General features: G+C 48.7%; 1 protein-coding gene across 2 annotated transcripts in view; it reads left to right on the top strand.

Annotated features, from left to right (window-relative positions):
• The window catches only part of SLC24A3 (solute carrier family 24 member 3), a 424,237-nt gene that overhangs the window by 315,284 nt on the left and 94,445 nt on the right, over window positions 1-14,508 (top strand). For both annotated transcript variants that reach the window (XM_081558604.1, XM_081558603.1), the window contains 3 exons: window positions 456-530; window positions 3,847-3,931; window positions 4,680-4,783. In XM_081558604.1, the coding sequence (XP_081414730.1) occupies window positions 456-530; window positions 3,847-3,931; window positions 4,680-4,783 (264 nt within the window). The remainder of the gene's footprint in view (window positions 1-455; window positions 531-3,846; window positions 3,932-4,679; window positions 4,784-14,508) is intronic.

Raw genomic sequence — 14,508 nt, 5'->3', positions numbered from 1 at the left:
ATACTATTGGAACATGATCTTGGAGAGAGAGTTTATGAACTTGTAAGAGGAGTTGGGGCTTTTAGCCTGTGTACATAAAATAGGTCAAGAAAAACAAAGCAGAATATGGGGGATGGGGAGGGAAGGGAATCCAAGGCCTTTTGCTTAGATTGACATTAACCCAGAGGCCCTAAGTACATGGAGGACTGAGGCAAGGTGATCTAGAGGGAACATTTTCTGGGCAGCGGGAACAGCAATTGCAAAGGCCCTGGGGAAGCATCCATGGCACACTTGGGGATCTAGGAGGTGGACGAGGTGGGCATGTGATAGGTGGCAGGCGTTGCAGAGACTCAGTATATAGTATAAGCTGCTGAATTAATGAAGACAGGATGTTCTTGAAGCAAAGGGTTGCCTGACCCTCACCCCAGGGGCTCTGCCCTGACTCTGACTTTAACACCTTCTCTCATTTCTTCCAGGCCATGTACATGTTCTACGCGCTGGCCATTGTGTGTGACGACTTCTTCGTCCCCTCCTTGGAAAAGATCTGTGAGGTACATGTTTGACCACCGGAACTGTTCCAGCCTCCTCCACTGAGGTCCCGAGGAGCCCTGCGTGCTGCCGGGCAGGAAGGCCAGGCACCAGCATGCTTCAGAGCCGTGGGCAGTGGTAGCCCAGAGACTCACTGGTCTGCTTAGAGTTTCGGTGTGCCCGTCCATGCTGTGCTGGGTTGTGCTTTGTCGCTCAGTAGTGTCCAACTCTTTGAGACCCCATGGATGTAGCCCACTAGGCTCTTCTGTCCATGGGGATTCTCCAGGCAAGAATACTGGAGTGGGTAGCCTTTCCCTTTCCCAGGGGATCTTCCCAACCCAGGGATCGAACCCAGACATCCCACGTTGCAGGCATAGATTCTTTTCCATTTGAGCCACCAGAGAAGCCCAAGGATACTGGAGTGGGTAGCCTATCCCTTCTCCAGGGGATCTTCCCGACCCAGGAATCAAACCGAGATCTCCTGCATTGCAGGCAGATTCTTCATCAACTGAGCTACCAGAGAAGCCCGTGCCGATACATAGCTGGGCTTTAACCCTTTCGGCCAGCTCTCCCTGCCCTATTTGGCATAACTCGAAATGCTGTTTGTATTCTGTTCCCACTTTCTTTTTCTTTTAAGTCTCACTCTTCCTTCCTCGTTCCTCCACCTTCCTCCCCTCCCTTTCATTCTGCCGCCATAACCCTCCCCCGTGATTCATGAAGTCCTCGAAGAGTGAGAAGCCTTCAGCCACACCTCCACCACACTTCCTCTCATGTGCAGAAATACTCCAAGCAGGGCCCCAAAAGGCAAGACAATGAAAGAACTGGCCACAGAGACCAGGAAAGGGTCTCTTCGAAGTCAGCCCAGGGGACGCCAGGGCTGATTACGTCCCTTTCATCTGAAAATATTTAGCATATCCAGAGCTCTTTCATTCTCTTGCTTCTTTCATCTCTTTTTCTGATTTGGAATTTAGTTTCCTTTATCTGGAAGCTTTCTGTTTTATCTTTAATTCAGAATCCCATTTTCAGAAAGTGTCTCTCTCCCAGGCGCACCTCCTGTCTGTTTGGAACTCCTGTTCCTTCACGTTGCCCTCAGCCTGGACTGTCTCTCCCCCCCAAGTCCGAGTCACTGGGCCTTGGGGGACAGTGGGGGACAGAAGTTACGTTTCCAATAAGTTCCCAGGTGATGTGCTGGTCTGGAAGCCACACTTGAGAACTACTAGCTTAAGCAGTTTCTTCCACCTCCTGAAGTCAGTGAGTTTTGTGTACTTGGAAGAGAATCAGCCCACAGCAACCCTAGAGAGACCCCAGGAGTGGGTTCCTCTGTACAGTGGAGGTGGGAGAAGGGAAGTGAGAGAGCTGGTCTCTGAAATGGATGGCCGGCCAGTGTGGAAGACTTTTGTCCAAAGCAGTTTAACCTGAGAACAGGGTCACCTGGTGGAGAAGAAGGGGAGGCACTGAAGTACCAGTAGTCGGGGTCATCTGTGGTCTCTAAAATCCACCATGGGCAGTTTAGTCCTCATACAAAGCCAACCACTCTCTTTACCACACATTGTTTAATAGCCAAGTTAAGACCTGGTGCTGGAAATGTACATGCAATTGTCAGAATGTGTTCTCCTCCACTGGGGACACACATGGCACCTGTAAGCACAGCCCTTGGGGAGGAATCAAGGTGAAATGTGGTGTGATCCTGGCCATCATGGGGCATGAGGCTCAGAGCAGCTCCAGACTGAGACCTGGGGACAGGTGAAGTGCTGGAGCTGGACATGCAGAGAGAAGAGGGAATTGACTCGCCTTGGGATCAGGGAAGGGCTTGTGCAGGGGCATGACGGGAGCAGCGGTCTCAGTGGCAGTGTCTTACAAAGACAGATATGTAAGCCAAGAGTCCAAGTGGGAGAACTGAGCTGGGAGACCCAGGGACAAGACTCAGCACGTGGGGAGCCCTGAGGATGCCCGGCCCAGACATAGGAGTTCCTTAGGAGGAAGCTGGAAAGCTTTTGACGACTGTTCTGATGGATGGAGATGGTCCGAAGGCAGGAAGTACTCCCCCAACCAGCTGGTGATGCCAAGACCCAGTGAGATGCGGCCAGAGTTGACATGAATGAGGGGTGAAAGAGGAGGGGAGGCCCAGGAGGAAGAAGCAATGTGATGAATGAAGCAGAGAGAGGAAGAGGACATGCATGAGCCCAGGGGTGGACTCCACAGCTAACGCCCCAGTGGGAGCCCCAGCTGGAGCAGACACTGCAGAATGAGGCTCACAGCTCCTGGCGAGCCTGGGCAAACCAGCCGTGGACCCTGAGCACTGCTGGGGTACCTGCCCAGGAAGACAGGATGCCCGGCCACCCTCGCGGCCACACCTTTCACCTTCAGACAGCCGCACCTCCATCTTAGGGTCTTCTCAGAACCACCTGCAAAGTTTACTGTTCAGTCAAGATCCAGGGAACCCAGGTTTCCAGGTCAAAATGTTCAGCAGGGCTCCGTGGCAGCCTCAGACGGGTCAGTGGAGCCAGGGGCCTTCACCGAGGCCGTGCTGCCCCTCAATGGCTGAGTGGGGAAGTGCAGCTGTGGTGCTGCTGGAAGAGGGACCAGGGTCCCTTAAACTGGAATGCCCAAGGGAGCCGCCTATTTACTGACAGCCAGCAGCTTCCTTTCTGGGCCAGGAGTAAATGCAGAAAGGCTCCCCACGCCACCTCCCCACACCACCCATCCTCAGTTCACGTGTCTTCTTGCAAATCACCTTTTGGGTAAGCAAGCAAGGTAACCTGGAGAGCTCGTTGTGTGGATCATCTTGGCGGGACTCACCATTTCTTCCTACTCATTCTCACCGCCCCCCATTCCCTCTACCCCAGACTTCAAGGCTGCATTGAGGATGGGTGACCCTCCCCAGCCCCAAATCCTCTGTAGCCTCCCAGACTCAAGGCTCAAAAACTGGTTACCATGAGCCTAATTTAGCCTGAGAACATAAGCAAGACAGTGAAAAAAGTCAGAATCTTTTACATAAAAATGTGGATTTGGGCATCTCTATAAACAGGAATATTTGGCAACATAGAGGGAACTGAGCTTTTAAAAAGGAGGTGAAGGCCCACCCTGCCTCGCAAGACCACTCCCCTCCCCCTATTATTTCTGCAGCCCCCAGGGCATCTGGCTTGGGATCCCTAGATCTTGTCAGAGCCTTTACTTGGAGGGAACATGTAGCTGCCTCCCTGATACTGCCCAAAGAGGAGGTGTGGTCTAGCTGGGGAGAAGAGGATGCTGAGGAGGGACTGAGCTGGGACCTGGGGAGTCACAGTTGCCACTATTCCAGGAGAAACCTGACTCACCTATGCTTTTGCTCCCCTGCAGCGCCTGCACCTCAGTGAGGATGTGGCGGGAGCCACATTCATGGCGGCGGGCAGTTCGGCCCCGGAGCTGTTCACATCAGTCATAGGTAGGTGCCACCCTGGGGAACATCTCAGCTCTGTCCTCCCTGAAGAACGAGGGTTCTGGAAACGGGAGCCCTGAGACCCCGAAGGGCAGAGCACCAGCCTCCCCCCGCTCTGGAGTGGCTGTTTTCATCTTATTAAAGTGGTGTTTTTGCTTTGCATGAATGGGTCCCAGACCCAGTTCCAATGGTCCTATGGACAGAGGCTCCAATAGAGATTGGAAAGTTCTCTCCAACCCTTGGCTGTTTCCTATAGATCCTGAGAACAGTCTAACTAACACTTACAAAAACTCCCCCACATATACATGAAATCTAGAAAAATGGCACTGATGAAGATATTTGCAGGGCAGGAATAGAGATACAAATGTCAAGAACAGAGGTATCCATGGGGTGGTGGCAGGAGGGGTGGGTGGGATGAATTGAGAGAGTGGCATTGACATGTGTACATATTTGACCATGTGTAAAACAGATAGCTAGTGGGAAGCCGCTGTATAGCAGAGGGAGCTCAGTTTGATACTCTGTGATGAACTAAAGGGGTGGGATGGGGTCAGGGCAGGAGACTCAAGAGGGAAGAGATATATGTATACATATGGCTGACTCACTTTGTATTACGGCAGAAACCAACACAGCATTGTAAAGCAACTATTATCCAATAGAAAATGAATAAATAAATAAAAATCTACCCCCTCCCGCCCTGCACCCACCTTGGACGCAGCCCACCATAGCAGCTAGCTAACCTCAGTCTGTATTTCAGGAGTCTTCATCACCAAGGGCGACGTGGGCGTGGGGACCATCGTGGGCTCCGCTGTGTTCAACATTCTGTGCATCATCGGTGTCTGTGGGCTCTTTGCGGGGCAGGTGAGACTCACACAAAACGCGGCATAGTGGGGCCCTTGTGGAGGTAAGGCAGCGGCCTGTCTCCCTTGAGCGCACTCAAGGGCCAGTGGTCTTGGGTCAGGTGACATGGGGTCTCATGCCCTGAGAGGCTGGCCCAGGCAGGACTGGAAACCCAGGCACCGTGATTTGGTCTCTGGGCTGATGGATCATGGAGTTCAAGAGCCACATGCATAGGTAACCAGCCTGCAGATCTGAGGGTGTCACCCTCATTTTGCTGCGTTACTGATCTAAACTGGAATGATGTAAACCAACCTTAGGAGTGGAAATGGAGTTAATGGGGTGGAGGGAGAGGAGATGACAGATTGTTTTTCTTCACTTGTCACAGTTTGGGGAGCGTTCTCTCTTTTTCTATAAGGATCAAACATTTGACTTCTGTGTCCACTTGAGCTCACTTTGGGGTCATGAGAGGCTTTGCATGCCTGCGTTTTATCTATAAAGACTATTCCACTGTTAGGAGGTGTCGTGGGGCCCGTGTGCATCTGGTGTCTGTCTTGGAAAATCTGGAGAAGACACTTGATGTCACCAGCATGTGAGGCTGCTGGGCATCCGCGGCCTTGCAGTGACAGCTGGGGGTTTGCAGCACCCCCCGCCCCAGGCTGGCTCTGATGCCCTTGTTTCTTTCGTAGAAAGACTATTCAGAAACACAGTCCTGAGCTCTCTGCCCAAACAGCCAGGACTCCATATCTTCTAGGAAAAGTGACTTCCAGTAGCCCATGAGGGTCTCCCACTTGCAGTACTGAGGAACCTGGGGACCCCACCAGCCCCCTCGCTAACGGAGGAAGGATGCAGATTCTGCTGGAAGCAGCTGGTTGGTTTGTAGGGCTAAGGAAGCTCCTGCAAACCTTCTCCCACATCCTTTCCCAGACCCTGGCCAGGGGCACCCAGAACCACCGACTCTCATGCGGACCCCAGAGTTTCAAAGGCCGGCTGCTCCCTGGTACTACTGCCCCCCTTACTGCCTGATTTTCATTCCCATCATCTTCATGCCGAGTGGTTTGTCTGGGTCGCCTGGTTGGTTTGTTGCTTCTGGGCTACAGGCAGAGGGACACCTTGATCCCATCAGGGGTTGACTCCAGAGCCCACAGCTGGATGCTCACCCCCAGAAGGGGCTGCTGGACAGCTGGGTCCATATGTGGTGTTCAAGTTACATCTGACTTGCTAGACTGAATGTTTTCTTTCTTCATCTTTTCAATCTGTTGTCTCGTCTTAGATTTTATGGAACCGCGACGTGGCATTTTTTAGATCTCTTGTAAATGTAGTTAGTGCCCCCAAAATGTGAGTGCCCATCTTCGCCTTTGGGGCCGTTTGTACTTCCCTGGCCCCCATCTATGCTGGCCGCCCTCTCATTGCCTCCTGGAGATGAATAGTCACATTCCGCACATTCCGCAGAGCCCGTAGCTGTCAGCACTCTCTTAATTAGCATCGTCACCATTAGCAGTAGGAGTGTTAGCTCAGCCGGTATTAGTGTTGTCACTAGTTCATTAGTCATTTGTACCTGAAGCTTGATGCAAAGTCAAGCCCAAAGGGGGAGAAATAATGTAAAGAAATGAAACACATGGCTGAAAAGTGCCGAGTAAATGCCACACAACTAATTACATAGGAGGTGTGCTGAATGCACTTGTGTTTCATAATTTATTAGCAATGCGGTTAATCACTGGCTTGGTTAGAACACCTGCAGAAAAGACAAATTGCTTCCTGAGTTTCAGCAAGTGCTGGGATCAGTCACTTTTCCCCCCTGGAAGGGCCTTGCCAAGCTCCTCTCACATGATCAGAGGGAGAAGCACCAACCACGACGGTGTTAGAGGAGCCAGGTGGTGATTCTGGCTCTGACCTCCCTCCTGACTCTCCTTGTCCTGTGCCCATTTGGAGAGTTCCAAGCCTACCCAGCTCTCTTTTTCAGACCTTTGTAGAATCCCAAAAGTCTTTGCAGAGGGAGAAAAATGATGTTTTGGAAAGAACATGAGCCCAGGGATCAGATACGCCTGGATTTGAATACTGGCTCTGCCATTTGCTGGCTATGGAGCCTTGGAGAAGTTATGTCACCTCTCTAAGCTTCAGTGTTCTCATCTGTAGAGTGGGTACAAGGACATCTACCTCTTAGCATCACTGTAAGGATGAAACAGAGCTTGTTCAGCAGTGCTTCGTCCACATGGTACACACTAGTACGGTCAGACACCATTATCAGCTCTGAGAAGAATAAGGTTCCCTGGGGTCGCTGTCTCCAGATTCCACCCTCAATCACTGCAATAATTTGGCCTACCCATTGGCAGAACTTATTAACGATACAGAATGGCCATCATCAAAAATCTACAAACAATGCTGGAGAAGATGTGAAGAGAAGGGAACCCTCTTGCACAGTTGGTGGGAATGTAAGTTGATACAGGGACGATGGAGAACAATAGGTTGTTGTTTAGTCACTAAGTCATGTCCAACTCATTTGTGACCCCATGGACTGTAGCCCACCAGGCTCCTCTGTCCGTGGGATTTTCCAAGCAAGAATACTGGAATGGAATCCTGGAGTTGCCATTACCTTCTCCAGGGGATCTTCTCAACCCAGAAATCCAGCCCACATCTGCATTGCAGGTGGATTATTTACTGCTGAAACAGTAGGGAAGCCCATGGAGATTTCTTTTAAAACTAGAAGTAAAGCTACCATATGATCCAGCAATACCACTTCTGGGCTTATACCCTGAGAAAACCACAATTCTAAAAGACTCATCTACCCCAATGTTCATTGCAGCACTATTTACAGTAGCAGGGCATGGAAGCAATCTAGATGTCCATTGACAGGTGAATGGAGAAAGAAGTTGTGGTACATATATGTGATGGAATATTACTCAGCCATAAAAAGGAACGAATTTGAGTCAGTTCTAGTGGGGTGGATGAACCTAGAGCCTGTTATACAGAGTGAAGTAAGTCAGAAAGAGAAAAACAAATATCATATGTTAATGTTTACATATGGAATCTGGAAAAATGGTACTGATGAACCCATTTGCAGGGTAGCAATAGAGACTCAACGTAGATAACAGACTTGTGGACCTAGCAGGAGAAGGAAAGTGTGGGATGAATTGAGAGAGTAGCATTGAAACATGTGCTGTGTGCTTAGTTGCTCAATCATGTCCAGCTCTTTGTGACCCCATGGACTGTAGCCCACCAGGCTCCTCTATTCATGGGGATTCTTCAGGCAAGAATACTGGAGTGGGTTGTCATGCCCTCCTCCAAGAGATCTTCCTGACCCAAGAATCAAACTGGGTTCTCCTGCATTGCAGGTGGATTCTTTACCAGCTGAGCCCAAACATACATATTACCATATGTAAAATAGATAGCTAATGGGAAGTTTCTGTATGACATAGGGAACTCAACACAGTACTCTGTGACAACTTAGAGGGGTGGGATGGGGTGGGAGTAGGAGACAGACTCAAGAGGGACGGACATATATATACTTATGGCTGATTCATGCTGATATATGGCAGAAACCACCACAACATTGTAAAGCAATTATCCGCCAATTAAAAAAAGTTAAAAAAATATATAGTTGAACAACCACGGGATGCCAGTGGGGAGGAATGGGAAGGTTGGGGAGAAAATGAGAAGCAAGATGAGGTGTTGGGAATTCCCTGCTGGTCCAGTGGTTAAGAATCTGCCTTCCAATGATGAGGGTTCGATCCCTAGTTGGGAAGCTAAAATCCCACATGCTGTGGAGCAACTACACCAGTGTGTCACAACTCGAGAGTCCGTGCACCACAGCAAAGGATCCTGCATGACATAGTGATGATCCCATGTGCTACAACTAAGATCCAACACAGCCAAATAAATGAATGAGTAAATTAAAAAAAAAAAAAATGAGGAGGTGTTAATAGAAAGACCTCAGAGGACTGGTCCTGGTCCCTGTGCCTTCTGATCGCTGGGAGGAAAACTTAACTTCGGTGAGACACAGGTGCTGCCTTATCTACCAAGAATTCCTCCTGGGCAGTGGAGCTGGGGCAGAAGGATGTGGCAGCACAGGACGGACTTTGGGAATTGAGCTGATTCATCAATCCAGTCGTGGGGCTCACTTGGCAGCGTCATTCACGTTGCTCCGCACTTGCATTTGCAGAGTTACCAGTGAGTGCCCGTGGGCTTCTCTAATGGTGTCCCGGCGTGAAAGGCTGTTCGTGACCGAGTCTGCTCCCCATCTGAAATTAAAGTGATTTGGCCATAAGGCTTGAATCCCTGTCTCAATTAGGGTTTTGATGAATTCGATGTAATTGAATGTCTGCTACATTTGCAGTTTGCGAACATACCCAGCGCCTTGGAGTTCGCCTAAGGTGCTTTGGGGAGTTTTATGGGACGAGAAAGAAATTGCTTCTTAGAAAGTAGCTTATGGAAAGGTTCTTGGAATCCTCATAAGACATGTACAGGACTGTGGTCCTAAAGATTTTCTTTATTTAAGAGCAAAACATAATAACAAAGACAGAACACCGAGATCTGGAGGCAACACAGTAATGTATCTTACGTATTGTATTGAAAGAACTGCTGCCAGTTTTGCAAAACAACATACTTATGAATTTAAATCTCCCATTCAGAGTTATGTTATGCTTTCAAGACATAAGCATAAACAGGCAGTAAAGAGTCTAACTGCATCCCAGATACAGAACTCTCATATTCCGGTTATTACAGGCTGGCAGAGGAGCCCCTCGTTCCTCTCCTGTCATCCTAGAAATGTACCTGATGTCCTCTGGTGAGGTCCACCTCCTAGTGGCTGGGTTTACCTTTCTTCTGTGAACACCTTGCCCGTGCCAGCCCCAGACAACACCCAGAGGTGGCATCTCTGAATCAAGACCTGCCTGCCTGCGATTGGGTTTCCCCAAAGGAATCTAAACAGCAATTTCAAATTCAAGTAGTTTATCTAAAAGTTGATCTCAGAGACTTCCCTGGTGGTTCAGTGGTTAAGACTTCACCTTCCAATGCAAGAGCTGAGGGTTTGATCCCTGTTCAAGGAGCTAGAATCCCACATGCCTCGTGGCCAAAAAAGCCAAAACAGAAAAACAGAAACAATACTGTAACAAATTCAATAAAAAATTTTAAAATGGTTCACATAAAAAAAAAAACTTTAAAAAAATAAATAAATAATAAAATAAAAGGTGATCCTAGGACAGGCCAGCCAGGCAGTGGGGGAGTGAAACAGGGAGGAGAAAGCAGCCAAGGGCTCTGTGTCCCCAGAAAGTCCCTGGTGTCGGCGGCTGGGATGACCACTTCTGGGGGCGGGAAGATAGCATAGAACACAGCCTCCAGGTTTTCGCACCCAAGGGGCGGGAGCAAGATATTTATCCACCAGTCTTCCCCGTCATTGCTTAAGGATTGCCTTTGAGGCATATTAATTCCGTGACATTTCAATTTACTGAGCACAGGCCGGGTGGACTTTGAGGCCCAGAGAAAACCCCTAAGCAAGTAGATTTAGGAGGCTGGCTATTGGAAGGACCTGAAATGGAAAAAGGTGAGGAGATATGAGTGGGATCCATAAAGCATGGCTACACACTCAAAACAGCCTTCAGACATAAGCCATCCCCGTAGGTCGCACCTCCAGCTCACAGGGAGGAGACACTAGCCTCAGTGCCAGGCTGCCTCCTAGGAGCTCAGGGCCAGGACAGTCTGCTTGCAGGGAATGTCCTTTGTGTTCAAAACAACAGCTGCCATTCTAGGCAGTCTTTGCTTCCACTTGGGATGCAGAAGGCCTGAGCTCCCTAGAAGTGCAAGGAGAAATCTGGATAATGTAAAAATCATATACAGGGATGTCAAGGGACAATGGAGTCCAGAAGGGCTTGATGGACAGATTTCCAGAGAGAGAAGCCCATCCCACACGAGCTGTAAGCCCTGGTGGGTCTGGACACGGGGGAGCAGCAGGATCCAGAAGTTCACTGGATAGAGACAAGTGAGCCGAGCATCGGCAAGGGTAGACAAAGGTGGAATCCACTGGCATCTGAAAGACCATCCAAGACAATAATGATTTGATCCCCTCACCCCAGATTGGCTGAGAAAAGTGGAAATGAAGGCAGGGTCGATAAACAGAAGGAAATCATTCACTGCCCCATCTCCTACACTCTCCTGAGACCCGAAATGGACGGACGCAAAGGGAGCTGGGAATTTGGAATGCCAGATCAGATTCTGATAAGAACTGGGAGACTAGTCCTTCCTTGGGAAGCTGGATGGTGTAGGGCTGAGCCAAAGTGGGCTGCCACTCAGCCCTGGTCGAACGAAACCAGGCTGACCTCCAAATAATCACCTCCTCCCTGTGCCAACTAGCCAGAGAAGAACTGGAGATTTCCACAGGGAAAAGAACCAGGATTATTCCTCAGCTCTCACTCTTCTGTACATAATTTCCAGGATGCAGCAGTAAGTTACAGGACCCATGAAGAGGTAGGAACAGAACTCATAACCAAGGAAAGACCACAGCAGAAGTAAACCACAGATAATCCAGATACAAGAATTAGAAGAAAATCATTTAAACCATCTCTCTTAAATAGGGAAAGGTGAGAAGAATAGATGAGGATGGGTAATTTCAGCAGAGAAATGGAAAGAAAAAGAAAAACCAGATAGATGTTTTATATATATATGTATACACACATTTATTTTTTAAGTTGCTATTTACAGTAAGTCCCTTACATATAAGCCTACAAGTTGTGAACTTTTAAAGATATGAATGTGCCTTCGCATGTGCAATCACATAAGTTAGTTCACGTGTCTGGTGTACACTGTCATGTGAGTGCACCCTCAACATGTGGTTGTACTTTACTGGATAGTACTGTACAGAGCACAGTAGTACTCTATCTTTATTTCAAGCTCAGGATGTCCAGAAGCAAGCGTCAAAGCAGGGGTGATGTCACTGGTATTGCCAAGAAGCACTAAGTAGTAACAATCGTTACTTGTTAGTTGGGTACCTAGGCTAACTTTGTTGGACTTATGAACAAAAGGGACTTAGGAGAGCACTCTCAGAATGGAGCTTGTTCATATGTAGGGGACTTACCGCATCGAGTTTCACCAAAGTTCAAGCACTACACTAGATGCTTTATAAGTATTTGTAGAAATGCAACCCCTGACTTTCAAGATAGTGTCATCCTCATTCACAGACAGAGGACTGAGCGGCTGGAGGCAGGGGGCGACCATGAAGTACTTAAGCCTGGATTTGAGTCACATCTGCAGACTGTCAAATCCACTCTCTTTCACATGGGGAACTTACGACTTAAAAATTCCAGTTGTTATTATTGAGTTCTTATAATTATCCCTTAGCTCGTGAGTGTTCCTTAGAAATGTTGAGTGTAGAAGACAGAACAGGGGCTTCCCAGGTGGCGCTAGTGGTAAGAACCCACCTGCCAATGCAGAAGATGTAAGAGATGCCAGTTCGATCCCTGGGTCAGGAAGATCCCCTGAAGGAGGGCATGGCAACCCACTCCAGTATTTTTGCCTGGAGAATCCCATAGACAGAGGAGCCTGGTCTGCTGTGGTCCATAGCGTGGCAAAGAGTCGGACACAACTAAAGTGACTTAGCACTCAGACACGCAGGAAATGGAACAAAGCAAAGCAAGGAATGGACATGTCAGCACCATGGTGGTGACCCAAGCTGGGTGATAGAAGAACTCAGGCCAACCAGTGCTCAGCTAGAAGCTTCTCATAATCAAATGACATCGTCCACTGCTGGATTTACAATTCCCCCAAACAGACAGGGGATTCAGGCTGATAAATACAGTGAGAGGTCTACAGGCCACCTCAGTTACCTGTACACCTTGGTTTCTGGCTTACTGTTCTCCAGACAAAACCCAGCAACACACCACCTATCAAATTCCTATTCAGAGAAGCATCCAGTCTCCCCAAGAGGCTGGGAACTGAGGACAGGCAAGGCTGAAGATCTCACACCACTAGTTGCCAAACCTAAAATTAGGAGCTGTAGGCCTGCCATCCCCTGCTAGAGTTGGGGAGGGGGGAGCTCAAGGAATAGAAGGAGTGATCCATGGAGAAATCAGGAGATGCCAAGTGTAGGCGGAGGCCCTTCCCAGGAGGCAGGATGCTGTAGTGGGAGAATTTGTGGTGCAGGAGTAGACCAAGGCCTGGGTCAGGTCCAGCTGGTGTGGTCCCTGGACATTCTACCACATTCGAGTAGAAGAGAGTTTCTCCCAGGGTCATCTGCAGGCCACCAGCCTTAGGAGGATCTTGTTGAAAGCAGATCCCCTGCCCTCGTCCAGAGCAGCTGAATCAGAAGAACAGCTGTACCTGTTTGAGCCCATCTGCAGGCTCAGCTCTGCTCAGTCCTTGGACCAAGCTTGACCTTGGGCAAAAGGCAGCCCCCCTTGGGCAGTTGGTCCAGGCATCGTAAATGGTCCCCTCTGGATGCTCCTGTCCTATGACTGTCTGTCTGCTCGAGGCTGTCTCCCTTATGTTCCCTGGTATCTTTTCCTTGGCCATCCCCCCCGTTCCCCTATAAGGCCTGGTCCCAACAGAGCCCCACACATGATCTTCCCCTGATAGATGCTATTGTTCCTGGCCTGGGCTCCTTTAAGGTCACCCACACAGCTCTCTGCTGCTCCACCTCCATGGCCTCTGCATTCTCATCCCAGCTCTCTGTTCTCGCTTTAGCTTTGGCTCACAGCACTTGTTCCTGGATTGTTCTACTTCCTTGAAGTGATCCCTGGAGATCAGAACCCACATCTAGATTAGGTAAGAGGTTTTCGGTTTCAGGTAACAAAAAACCCCAGCTCTAACTTGGTCTCTTAGATGATGGGAATTTATTAATATCTGAAAAATACAGAAGAAAACTGGACATCAGGCATGGTTTGATCAAGCCTCCAGCCCCATTTTCTGTGATTCTCTTATCACTAATCTCTTTTGTTCCCTTCCACATAACTACTTTTCTTGGGGGCTGTAGCAGTTTCAGGCCTCATATACACATTTCACACTGACTAGGAATAAGGAGAATATCTCCCCACCCTTCAGCCTCATGGCATCATCAAACAAAAATCTGATTGGGCTGACTCAGGTCACCTGACCATCCCTGAACCCATCACTGTGGCACAGGAACTAGAATTACCCAGTTGGTTTAGATTACTCAGAAACCAACTACACTTTCCTCCTTCTCCCCAGAGATAAGAATATGATCAATTCCACTCCACATATGTAGCCACTGGTCCCTGGTTATCACAGAAAGCAGATAAGTGACTACAGAACAAAGCCTGTGCAGTATCCTATGTTGCCTCTCTGGCTATGTTCCCTGGGCTAGTGTGACACAGTCAAATGGGTATAGATCCATTACAGGTCCTTGTATGGACACTGATTTCATTACTTTGGAGTAAATAAGGCAGGAGTGGGATTGCTGGGTCATATAATGAGTATGTTTATAAGAAACTACCAACAGACTTTCAAAGTGGCTGAAACCCTTTTGTATTCCCACCAACAAGATGTATATTCCAGATGCTCTGCATCTTCTCCAGCACTTGGTACTTTCAGATTGTCGCTCTGTTTTACTTTTAGCCATTCTAGTGAGCACGCATGGCACCTCACTATGGTTTTAACTTGCATTTCCCTGATAAGTCATGATGTTGAGCATGTTTTCATGTGCTTCTTCCTTGCCAAGCATATCATACATCTTGTTTGGCAAGAGTCTGTTCAAATCTTTGCCCATTAAAAAAAATTATTGGAGTATAGTTGATCTACAGTGT

Source organism: Giraffa tippelskirchi, chromosome 13 (assembly GCF_054371585.1).
Source record: "Giraffa tippelskirchi isolate mGirTip1 chromosome 13, T2T-mGirTip1v1.2.pri, whole genome shotgun sequence".
Taxonomy (NCBI): domain Eukaryota; kingdom Metazoa; phylum Chordata; class Mammalia; order Artiodactyla; family Giraffidae; genus Giraffa; species Giraffa tippelskirchi.
Note: the sequence above shows the minus strand (reverse complement) of the source record. Positions and strands in the feature narration are given on the sequence as shown.